The sequence below is a fragment of the Dasypus novemcinctus genome, chromosome 2, assembly GCF_030445035.2.
Source record: "Dasypus novemcinctus isolate mDasNov1 chromosome 2, mDasNov1.1.hap2, whole genome shotgun sequence".
In the NCBI taxonomy this organism is placed as follows: domain Eukaryota; kingdom Metazoa; phylum Chordata; class Mammalia; order Cingulata; family Dasypodidae; genus Dasypus; species Dasypus novemcinctus.
The window spans coordinates 179,331,534-179,344,147 of record NC_080674.1 but is presented as its reverse complement, the minus strand read 5'-3'; the positions used below and the strand labels follow the sequence as shown (position 1 = coordinate 179,344,147).

Here is a 12,614-nt window from a genome sequence, read left to right as displayed (position 1 = left end):
GGGTTCATTGTTTCCTGAGGAGAGACTAATCTGGCCAGCTCCTGCCTCCAAACTCCTCCTGTGCCACACAGTTGGGCAAAACACCCCTCCCTCAGCCCTCACAGAGCCCCAGCAACCCTCCACCCCCACAGAGCCTGCCTGCCCAACTGGCAATGCCCCCCCACCCCGGCCCCCTCACCCTGTGCCTGCTCCCCCGCCACCTGCTTGAGGAACTGTGCACACCGAATAGGAATGCCTCCCTTCAGCCTTTCATCCAGGGGAGGGCTGAAGGCTGAAAACGAGGAAGAGGCATTCCAGAAGCTTCTACAACACCAGCCTCCTGCACTCAAGGCGCCTCGCTGCACTCTGAATAAAATGACCTTCAAGCCGTGGGTGACGTGCCCCTGTGCCCACGGCCGTCCCATGGCCCTCTGCACCTCAGCCCCCCTGCTCTCCCCCCCTGCTGCTGCACCCCTACAGACTGCCCTCCTGCCCTGGGCTGCCCACTCTCCGGCTCTTTCTAGGGTGTAGTCCTTTCTGCCTGTCAGGCCTCCTCTTAAATATCTCGTCCTCAGTCTCATTTTTCTGCACTCGGCCCCTTGGCATTCTCCACCACAGCTCCTTGTTCCTTTCCTTCAAAGCACAGACTGCAATTGTAATTTATATCTCTTCATGCGGAGGTTGTCTCACCCTCCCTCTCCCCACAGTAGATTTCTTAATCATCAGGAAGCAGGGATCATGTCTGTCTTATTCACCAGAATATATAGCACCTGGCACACTGTAGTCACTCAATAAATAAATATTTATACCTGAAGAAATGAATGCAGGATGAATGCGGCTTTCGGAGCTCATCTGCCTGAGGGCAGGAGCCAAGTGTGCGAGGCTGACTATCGCGCTAGTTGGTTAAGCTCCCTGAAGGCAGAAATGGGGTCTGGTTTGTTTTTTGTTATCTCCCCAACATGTAGCGAGGTTCTTGGCACTTAATGGATACCCATTAAAAGCGTATTACTCCAATATTCTGTGCCTTGAGGGACCCTAGGGACCTGCCGCGGGAGGAGATTCTCTTGGCCCTGATTTAAGGTAATGCACTTTCCAACTCGTCCTGAAATCGACAAACTTATCCACATCCCGTTGTAGCCCATTTCTTCTCTATTCAGTTATTTTGTGGGAGTTTTACTGGATGACTGGCAGTGTGCTAGCACTTTGCTACTCAAAACATGGTCTGCGGATCAGCAGTTACCACCATCACCTGGGAGCTTGTTAGAAATGCAGACTATCCAGCTTTTTATCCATGGTTATTGGATCAGAATCTACATTCTAGCAAGATGCAGGCTCGTTCCTATGTATAAGTCTGAGAAACACTGGGCTACAACAAGGTAGATCTGAGCTCTTCCTCATGGAGCTTTAAGGCAGACACTGGGGAAATGAACAGCAGCCACTGGGCACTGACTGTAACAGGAGAGGAAATTGCGGCAGCTTTTTATCAAGGGGAACTTGCCCAGCAGATCAGAGCAGGTCTTGTAAGCCATCTTCGAGGTTTTGCACTGTTGTCCCAAGAGCAACAGGAAGCCAAGGAAAAGGAGTTTTCAGCAAACAGGGCAGGGAATAAATTGTCCCATGATCCCTCTTGAGAGCAGCAGTAAACTTGCTAACTTTTATCATTCATGATTGAAGTGAGACTTCCTCCTCTTGTCTTAAACTTCAGCTGCACTCAAGCCTCCAAGGAGGTTGCCTCATCCTACATGAGCAAGGCAGTGGAGAACCCTGGAGTCCTGCAGGTCTAGGTTCAGCCTTTGTCCATCAGTGGGGTGCATCTTCATCTGAACCCCTAACCCCAGCCCCTCCTGCCATGTGCTCTTCCTGCTGAGAATCTTAACACAATGCTCCAGAAAACAGAGATACACCCCAGTTTCCTTGGTTTCCAAAGGCACAACAGAGATATTCAACTCTGAATTAAGGTTCTTAAGACAAAAAACTGTGGCTAGGGAGCGGACGTGGCTTAAGAAGTTGAGCGTCCACCCTCCCACATGGGAAGTCCCAGGTTCAGTTCCTGGTGCCTCCTGAGGGAAAAAAAAAAGCAAATCAAAGATAGATCCAACTCAGGGAAGACTATGTGGCTCAGTGGTGGAGCACAGGCTTCCTGCATTCGAAGTCCCGGGTTCAATCCTCAACCCCCAGTACCTGAAAAAGCAAAACAAAATAAAAAACGTAGCTGGTTCCTACACTGCTCTCCAGTAGAAACGTAGAGACCCTAAGGAATTGCGGTAAAGGTACAGGCCCCAGAGAAGGAAGGCCTGGGATCAAGGCCTCTCTGTGTGACCTTGGACAAGTGTTTGAACACCTTTGCACTTCTGTATCCTCAACTGTCAGTTCTGCCACACAAGTTTATTGTGAGGCCTGGGCACAAAGTCGGCACTTCATTTATTCAACAAATGTTTATTGAACATCTAATGTGCCAGCTCCTTTACATGGTCTTGGGGAATCCAACAAATGGGCAGTTTTAGACAAGAGCCCTGCCATCATGGATCTGATCAGGCCAGGGGACCGATCAGAGAACATTAAATGACACAACATAATAGTCCTTATACATTTGACAGAAGAAAATTAAACGGGGGAGCTGTGAGAGAGTAAAACAGGATCCTGACCTAATCTGGAAATTCAGGGGAGGTGCCTCCAAGAAAGGACAGTTTGTGCAGCCTCTCTTTCCCAGGTGTGACTCCGCCCCTGTCTTTCAGGTACCTGGAAGGAAACCACTTAACAGCGGTGCCCAGGGAGCTGTCCGCCCTCCGACACCTGACGCTTATGTAAGAAAGCTGACACGGGGTGGGACGTTTATTTCTCTCTCCGGGGGTAGCTCAGGAAGCTGCTGTGGAGGCTGAGGAGACTGCTGATTTGGGTGGGAGCAGGGAGTGGCAGGTGGGAGGAGTGGACCCGGGAGACCGACGCTGGGAAACTCCCAGACGCCTGGTGTCCTTGACCATCTGACTGACCTTCCTGCTGGGCTTCAGGGGAGGTGGGCGAGCCTCTGGCCTTTTGGGGTCCGAATGGAACTCCCGAGTCTCCTCAGCCTTGTTTCTTCTAAGCTGTGGCCACACTTAGGTTTCCCAAAAGCATAAATGGTCATTGGTTCTTCCTTGCCCTTTAGTTCCCCAGAAAATAATCCTAGGTAGATGGTTCTAAATGGTTAGTCCAGGTGTTCTTAACCAGGGGTCCGTGAGCTTGAATCGAAATTCAGGAAAATCCATTATTCCCGTGGAGACGTGTTGGTGCAGATGTGATGTATTTATTAAACAATACACAGTCTAGTGTGGACTTAGTAAGGGGTCTGTGGAACAAAAAAGGTTAAGAGCCCCTCCTGGTCAGAAGCTTCTACTGGCCCCAAGTCTCCCAAGAGCCAGCAAAACCCCCTGACTGAGGAGCTGGGCTGCGGGACGAGGGTGGGCCCAGGAAGCCAGGCGTTCTGTGAGCTCCATCCTTCAGCAGCCTCCAGGCCCTGCCAAGACAGACCTTGAGGTGCAAAATAAGTCCTTGGGCAAAGGGTAATTGAAAGACACCCTGGACAGCTTAGGGAGGCAGGAAGGAAAGTCCTTTCAGAATGAGAAGGACACCTTTGGGAAAGCCGGGGGCCCACTGAGGAATGTTGGCAAAAAACCACCTGTCACCTCATTAGGCCTGGCTCCCTGGATACCCCTAAACCAGCCTCCTGATTAGCGTTTCTGGACTTGGGCACTATTGATATTTGGGGCCAGGGATTCTTTGTTGCAGGATGGCTGTCTTTTGCATTGTAGAATATTCTGAAATACCCCTGGCCTCTACTTATGAAATGCCAGGAGCGCTCTGCCCCTCCAGGAGTGACAACCAAAAATGTTTCTAGATATTGCCAAATGTACCACGGGTTGGTGGTCAATTGCCCCCAGTTCAGAACCACTGCTATAGGTTAGTTGTTCTCAATTTCAGCTGAATATAGAAATCACCTGAGCAGTTTGTTTGTTTGTTTTCTAAATTCTGATGCACTGGTCCATCCCAAACCAATTAAATCAGAATTTTAGGGGATGGATGTCAGGCATCAGAGGATTTAAAAGCTCTCCAGGTGACTCTAATCACTGCAACTAGGTTTGAAAACATTGCACTGAATCGTTTTCCCTGAGGAGAAGCTGGAGGTTATAGTGGACAATGGACAACACACTCACCAACCTCATTCCCCTAAGAGAGAATCTGATAAGATGGAATCAATGACTGCCTGGAGAGAGGGAAGGTGGAGCGACAGGGAAAGGAAGAATTGATCAGCAGGAGGGGTAGGGGGAATGCTAAAATAAGGAGAGGTTTTTATCTTACATGTTGTGTTTTGCTCGTAGAATGCAGTGGATGAATAAACATGTAATTGATTGAATAGCTGGATGAATGAAGGAATGGATGAAGGAAGAAAGGAAGAACAGCTGCTTGCATGGCTGATGGAATGTGTGTATAAATGAGAAAGATGAGCCTTTAGATAATGGGTGGGTGGGCAGGAGGATGTGTGGAGGGACGGGTGGGTTGATGGATGAGTAGGTGAGTGGGTGGGAGAACGAATGGATGGATGGATACATGGCAGGCATCCGTGATACTTGGCAGTGACCCTCGTCACATGCAGCTGACAGTTAAGCCAAGAACTGTGGTGACCCTTCTGTTTCGCTTCTCCTAGTGACCTGAGCAACAACAGCATTGGCGTGCTGACCAACTACACGTTCAGTAACATGTCTCACCTCTCCACACTGTGAGTACCATGAGGTGCCTTGGGACTGGCAGGAGATGTGGCTGTCCTTTCCCTCTGTCCCCTCAGGCCTATGTCCTCTTCTCCAGGGATCCTCAGGGCTGTGGTTACCCTAGCGGAGGACAGACTTGAATCATCAGAAGGAAAATAAAGTCAGAATTCCGCTGTCTGGGCAGATGGAGAGGAACCTAATTACTTCTGAAGGAAGCCCTCGCTGGCATGCCTTCCTTAATTTGTGAATTTTCTTTCCCACTGGAGGGTTTCCTACGCAATTATATTTTGCTTAGACCCATTTCCTTCCAATTAGCGTTACACCTACCATTTGACAATAGAGGGACATGATGAAAAGCTGCTTAGAGAGCCAGCGTGCCATGGGACGGGTGGGACTGGAACGTGATGGGCGAGAGCTTGCTGGGAGAGTCCTCTTCCCTTGATTAACGGTTAGGATGTGTTTTATAAAATTGGGACGAGAAAGAACCGTTTGCTCTGACTGGTCCTCGGTGAGGATGTCACCCCCGACAGAAGCTGAGAATCAGAGCAGCCACCAGGACATGTGTCTCCTTTCCCACAGGATCCTGAGCTACAACCGGCTGCGGTGCATCCCCACCCACGCCTTCAATGGGCTGCGCTCCCTCCGCGTGCTGTGAGTAGCCCTGGGTGTCCACTCCTGCTTCCCTGGGCATCGGCAGGGAGTGACCTGAGCACTTCCCTTCCCCACACGCCCTTGCTCTGCCTCCCCTCCTGCCCCCACACGCCTAGCCATCCAGCACCCTTAGCGGCTCAGTGGGGTGGAGAGAGCTTCCCCTCGGGGTCAGCCAGACCCAGGTTCCAGCCCACTCCCATTTGTGGGACCTTGAGCAAATGGTTCAACTCCTCTGAGTTTGCACTTCCTTATCTGTAAAGGGGATCTATAACACTTCCTTTGCAAGGACTAGGGTATGCATTACATTCCGCACCCTAGGAGCAAGCCCGGGTACGGTGCGGCGCGTGGTCACTGTTTAACAATCACCGTTGGCCGCTCTGGCTCCAGAGGGGCGATGCAACAGTGTGGACCCTGCAAGGAAGCAGAGCTTGTAAGGCAGATGGCAGGCGGGGAGCCCGGGCGCGGGCCGGCTCACAGACAGGTCGGGTTTAGCAGTTCTACAGTGTTTACCACAAAAAAAAAAAGTTTTAGTAAGTTGCCAACATGTGACTATCAGAAGGTTTCTCACAGAAGTCATTTCCACATTCTCTTGGGAAATTCAGAGACCTGGAGATAGATGGCAGGACAGCTTCTGTATTCCTGCCCAGCAGCCACGGGGGCTGAGGAACCCCGTCCCTTTGGACAGAGTCATGCCATCTGCAACCCACACACCATGTCCACCCCCCGGGGCACCTTACCTGCCTGGGGTGGTGGGCTGGCATGGATTAGTTTCCAGGAAGAGCAAGGTGGCCACAGAGCCCACCTGCTTTCCAGTCCCAGCTCTGTCCCTGGCTAGCTATGATGTCTTCTCAGCTGTAAAATCAGACAAGAAGAGTAATTGTCTCACAGGCGCTTGTGAGGATTAAATGAGAAGTTGTACGGAAAGCACTCAGCACATGCTCCGGCCCACTGTAAATGCTTAGCCAACATTCGTTATTTATTACACGTCTCACATTAGCGCTTGGGAGAGGAGAAATAGCACCCCACTGCCACCCTTTAAGCCAAGCCGCTCTAGTCACCCCCTGTTTGTGCCTGCCCGTCCTGTACCCGTTTGTTGGTAAAGGAAGACCCTTTGAGTGATACTCCCATGAGAACAGAGACGCCAGATACTATGCCCCCCAAACCCATCAATTTTTGTCTTTCTGTTCCATTATTCCTATTATGGTGATGACACTATCATTACGGGGCTTTTCACAGCCATTCCCTCATTTAATCTTTGCAGTGGGAATGTGGGGTTGAAAAGGTTAAGCCCATTTCACAGTTGGGGAAACTGAGGCCCAGATTGATGAAGTAAATGGCCTGAGGCCTGACAGAAAAGTGCAGAATCCAGCCTCAGGGCCCCAGTGGCAGTAGGCACACAGCACCCAAAGAGCTGGTCTCTTCCGGAGCCTCCGGGCTGATGTGATTTATAGAGGCCCACAAAACGCCAGTGTCAGCGACAACTCCCGCCACATGTCATCTGTGCTGTTATTAAAAATCAATTCTCTGGGGGCAAAGAAGTGCCCGCACTGACAGTGTGCAATCCGTTATTGTCACTTATTTATCATCCCCCTTCTCTAGGGAGTGGGAGAACGGAAACATCAGCAAAACCGTTTCCCTGTTTCCGTTGGGCACAACGGGCGATGGGCATGTCCCGTTGGCCGGGGCCGAGGCCGGGCCCACTTCCCTTGCACCAGCCGCCTCAACCCCGACCGAGTCTCCCATCCCCGTCTCCCAGTGCTGGGGCTGGGGTTGCCACCGGAGGGCGGGGGCTGCCGATGTTAATGGGATCTGTGTGTGTATGTTCATCATTACTGTAGTTCTGATTGGGGCAACTCAGCATGTAAGAGTCAAAGAGAGGGAGAGGGCCTGTCCATCTGTCTGTCTGTCTGGGTAGTGGGGTAAACATCACTGGCCTGTCAGTTTGTCTTCCTCTAGCCAGCTGCTGTCATCAGGTCATCAGGAGAACACATAAACATACAACACATGTATGCTTCTTGAGTTAAAAATTAGTGGGCTTGGGGAGCAGATGTAGTTCAGTGGTTGAGCACCTGCTTCCTATGTACAAGTTCAATCTTTGGTACCTCCTAAAAAAAAAAAGAAATTTAAAAATGAATAGACTTTTAACATCATTTTAGAATCCTGAGATCTCAGATAAAAAGATATCTTAGTACCTCTCTAACCAACTACCTTCCTCAGTGGGGAGCAATCATTTTTTGCACAAGGACCAATTCAGGAAAAATAAAAATGTTTATGGGCCACATTTTGTGATATTATTTTATGATATTTGTATCCTTTCTCCCAGTAATTGCACATCTAGGAATTTATGTTAAAGAATAATCGAAAAGAAGGCAGAGGTTTGATGCATTAAGATCTTCGTTGTACTGCTGTTCCAAACGTAAATTTTAAATATCACCTACAAGTGCCACCATGGGGAAATATTTAAGGAAAGCAACCAATGAAATGCAATTATTAAAAGAGGTAAAGATGAAAATGAGATAACAATGTGGAAACAAAAACATGCTTATCACATATCATTACATGGAAAAATAAATTTGAATGTATGTTACAATTATAGCATGTAAACATTTATGTATACCTATGAAGAAGGACTGTAAGGGGATGTAGGAAAATGGAAAAAATCATTATCAGCTAACTATTAATATAAAGTTATTCCTGTAATAAATGAAGGTACAGTTAACGATTGAGTACAGTAACATATTTACAATTTAGGGGGTTAGAAAAATGGTATGTTTTTTGAAGTCAGGGATTACAATATCCACAACTACCTATGAGCATTTGTATATTCTTTCCCCATTTCTAAAGGGTTTCATTATTTTTATTTAAATTTCAGAAATGGCCATAGACCCAGGGATGCTGGGAGTTTGGGAAAGGATGGGGAATTAACATCAAGGTTCAGCCATAGACAAAGGCCAAAAAGTGGTCTGGAAGCAAGAACAGGAAACTTACGTTTAAGAGTGTGTGTGTATATACACGCACATTGGTGTATGTGTTTGCATTTTTGTGTTTGTGTGTGTTTGCATGTATACAAGTGTGCATGTGTATTTATGTATGTACATGTGTGTGCAAGTGCCTGTGCATGTTTGTATGCATGTGTGTTTGCATGCTGTTTGCAGGTGCACGGGTATCTCTGCATGCATGTGGCGCATGTGAATAGAAGGGTGTTGTGTACGTGCATGTGAGTGCTTGCATATTTGTGTGTGGGTGTATGTGTTGTAGGTGGCTTTGTATACACTTCAGAGAACAAGGCAGGAGGGTGCTCAGGGGCAACCAACTACAAAGTATTTTGTGTACATTTTCTTTTTTGCTCCTAATCTAAAAATAGCTAGAAGAGAATACTCTTGTGGACACCCACGTCCTTCTTCAGGGATGCCGGCATCCCCTGATCTCTGCCCCACACTGAGGCACGTGCCTGTGTGCACATGGCCCCGAATGTCCCTCCCTAGCAGCCACTGCTGTCCTCCATGCAGCCCAGGAGGCCACGTGGAATCAGTGAGCTCAGGGAGGGCTGTCTGAGCATGTGCTCCTGAGTGAGTGAAGGGATCATCACCCATCACCCTCGGTAGTTTTGGCTCCTGGTCCCTGAAGTAAGATCACAGTTTACACACATGGACTGTTTATCACTGCTCTGCCAAATGCATGAATACCCACCACCACATCCTTGAAAGGGGCACCATTTGGCCTTGGCTTGATTACCTTCAGAGACGAAGAGCTCATTCCCTTACCAGACAACCCCATCCCATTTTGTTGTTTTTTTTAACTTTGTTGAGGTGAGATCCACATAACATAAAATTAACCATTTTAAAGTGCACACTTCGCTGGCGTTCAGTACATTCACAATGTTGTACAACCCTTCTGTCTAGTTCCAAAACACTTTCATCGCCCCAAAAGGAAATCCTGTACCCATTACGCAGTCACCCCCCATTCTTCATTTACTTCATCGAACTAAGCCTCAGGTTCCCCGACTGCAAAATGGACATAACCCTCTCAAGTCCCTGGCAACCATCAATCTGCATTCTGTCGCTATGGATTTACCTATCCTGTACATTTCATATACCTGGAATCATACAATATATGACCTATTTGTCTGGCTTCTTTTCACTTAGCTTAATGTTTTTGAGGTTTATCCTCATTATAGCATATATCAGAACTTCATTCTTTTTCATGTATCAAGACTATTATTTCTTTCTTTTTATGGCTGAATAATATTCCACTGTATGTATATACCACATAAAATTGGATACCCAGTTGTCAGTTGTTGGCATTTGGGTTGTTTTCACCTGTTGACTATTATGAATAATGCTGCTTTGAACATTTGTGTACAAGGTTTCGTTTCTTGAGTATGTACCTAGGCTAGATCATACGGTAAGTCTGTGTTTAACTTTCTGAGGAACCACCAAACTGTGTTCCACAGTGGCTGCACCATTTTACATTCTCATCAGCAATGTATGAGAGTTCCAATTTCTCTCCATCCTTTTTTGGGGATGCGGGTGTCTTTGCCCCACATGGAGTCATATGCTTATTTGTATCTAGTCCTAAATGTCACCTGTTATTTTTCTTTTTCCCTTTTTATAGCCATTCTAGCAGGTGTGCCCCATTCCATTTTTGACCAACTATTGAACACTAGAAAATTCTTCTGCTGAGCTAAATCACACTCCTGGTTCAGCCCTTGGGTGTCACCCCTCTCCCCCAAAAAAAGTTACAGTTTAGAATTTCAGAAATGGAGAATCTTGGAAATTATCCAGCCTCTCCTTTGTAAGATTAAGAGACATTCAGAAAGGTTTGGTGACTTGCTCGAGATCATGCACGTCTTCATCCTTTCCTGCACACTTGCTCAGGGTTAGATGCTGTGCTAACCCTGGGCTGGGGGCGGGAGGCAGGAGAGGTGGGGGTGGGGGGAGGACAGTGACTGCAACACAGCCCCTGCCCTAAGGGAGCTCCTGGTCCAGAGCGGGAAGCAGACAGTAAATAAGCAACACAATTCAGGTGACCCCTGAGAGAAGCGCTGTCCGCCTCTGAGTGAAAGGCACACGCCCCATCTTGGCCTTCCCAAAGACTGTCTGGAAGGAAGGTGGTACTCACTGCTGACGTTTGTTAAACCTCGACTCTGTCCTGCACCCTGGGCTAAGGGCGCTACTCACATTATCATAGTCACTCTCCACCCCAACCCTATATGGAATTTGCCACTGTTTTCCCCATTTCACAGCTGAGGAAACAAACTTAGAGTTTCTTTCCAAAGTGACACCACCTGTGACTAGTAACTTGAGATTTTAATTGTTTTTTTTAAATTTCTTTATTTTTTTAACATTACATTCAACAAATATGAAGTCCCCATATACCCCCCACCCCCTTACCCCACTCCTTCCCCCATAACAACAATCTCCTCCATCATCATGAGACATTCATTGCATTTGGTGAATACATCTCTGAACACCGCTGCACCTCATGGTCAATGGTCCACATCATAGCCCACACTATCCCAAATCCACCCAGTGGGCCATGGGAGGACATACAATGTCTGGTAACTGTCCCTGCAGCACCACCCAGGACAATTCCAAGTCCTGAAAACTCCCCCACATCTCATCTCTTCCTCCCTTTCACATGGCCGCTTTCTCAACACCGATGTCACATTTTCTTCGATTACTAATCACAATAGTTCATGAATAGAATATCAGTGAATCCACTCCAATCCATACTCTATTCCTCCATCCTGTGGACCCTGGAATGGTTGTGTCTACTCCACATCTATATCAAGAGGGGGCTTAGATTCTACATGGATGCTGGATGCAATCTTCCTGCTTTCAGTTGTAGGCACTCTTGGCTCCCTGGTGTGGTGGTTGACCTTCTTCAACTCCATGTTAGCTGAGTGGGGTAAGTCCAATAAACCAGAGTGTAGGAGCTGAAGTCTGTTGAGGCTCAGGGTCTGGCTATCACATGGTCAGTCCAGAGATTCAGGTCCCCTGGGTATATATTAAACCCCAGCACCAACCACAGTTCAGGACTAACAGGAGAGGTTTGTGGACAAAGATCACATCTGAGTCCAGCTCCATCACACAGAAACACAAACTCCAAAGCAGGGCCAACTGACATGGCATTGAACTCCATCTGCCATGACCAGAGAACCTGTGGGTCTCTGTAGCCCTCAGAAGAACCAGTACCTGGGGCTGTATCTACTTTATCTGTCTCTGGGACTCTGCTGAGGTGTGCATAAGGGCAACCCCTCTGATAACCTCCCGGCTCTTTTTGGAGACTCATAGCCATATAAGCTCATTTGTCCTTTCCATTTTCCCCTTTGATTCAGGTCAAAAAGCATTTTTAACTCCTGGTATTATATGTCGACTGAGATATTCTGCTGGTCGGAGTTGACCCTTTTATTCAAGGTCATTTTCTAGTTACATCATCAGCTGGAGATTTGAGCCCAAGGCTATTTGCTTTCAGAATAACTCCTCCCAAAGTCTGAGGCTGAGAGGGAGAAGCCAGCAGGGGTTATCTTAGCAGGGATGGGAGTAGAGAACCTTGCCAGCGGGGAGAATATAAGCTCCCTGGTCCTGCTGTCAGACAGATGTGTGCACTGGGAGAAGCCCAAGAAGTCACAGGTGTGGCTGGAATGTGGCGTCTGGGTGGGAGCAGGGGGAGATGCAGCCCACCAGCCCCACAGGGGTGGGTGTGCCCAGCCAAGGTGGACCCCTGGCCCCCGCCCAGCACTCTTCCCGCCACACTCCGCCTCCTTCCCTGTTGTAGGCTATTTTCAATTTTTACTTCCCTTTTCAGACTTTGCTTGAAGATTGGAGGCACGGGCATATTTGACGATCATTGTTTCTCCCTGGTCCCGAGGCCTCTGATGGGAATGAAGAGTAGGGTGGAAGGGATGGCCTGGGAGAAAGGTCACTGCCTTTCCTCTCCAGTCCTGGAGCAGGCCCCCGCACGCACCGCTGCCTGAGCAGCTTCACAGGCTTCCCCTGGACATGGTTAACCCCCGAGAGGATTGGCCCCAGTACACCCAAGAACCCAGAGGAGAAGCCCGGGGGGAGGCGGAAGCCTGGTCCTGGCACCAGTGGTCAGAGCTGACGTTTACCAGGGGCTTCTCCTGGGCAGGCCCTGGCTGGCGTCCTCTGTCGCATGAACAGCTCGCATCACATCTCCCCCACACCACTAGCTCGCGAGCAAACATATTAGAACTCTTCCAGTCGAAAGGAAAGAAGC

General features: G+C 48.5%; 1 protein-coding gene across 1 annotated transcript in view; it reads left to right on the top strand.

Annotated features, from left to right (window-relative positions):
• Positions 1-12,614, top strand: part of SLIT3 (slit guidance ligand 3) — a 640,577-nt gene that overhangs the window by 572,323 nt on the left and 55,640 nt on the right. The window contains 3 exon segments of the mRNA XM_058281983.1: positions 2,715-2,783; positions 4,661-4,732; positions 5,301-5,372. Coding sequence (XP_058137966.1) covers positions 2,715-2,783; positions 4,661-4,732; positions 5,301-5,372 — 213 coding nt within the window.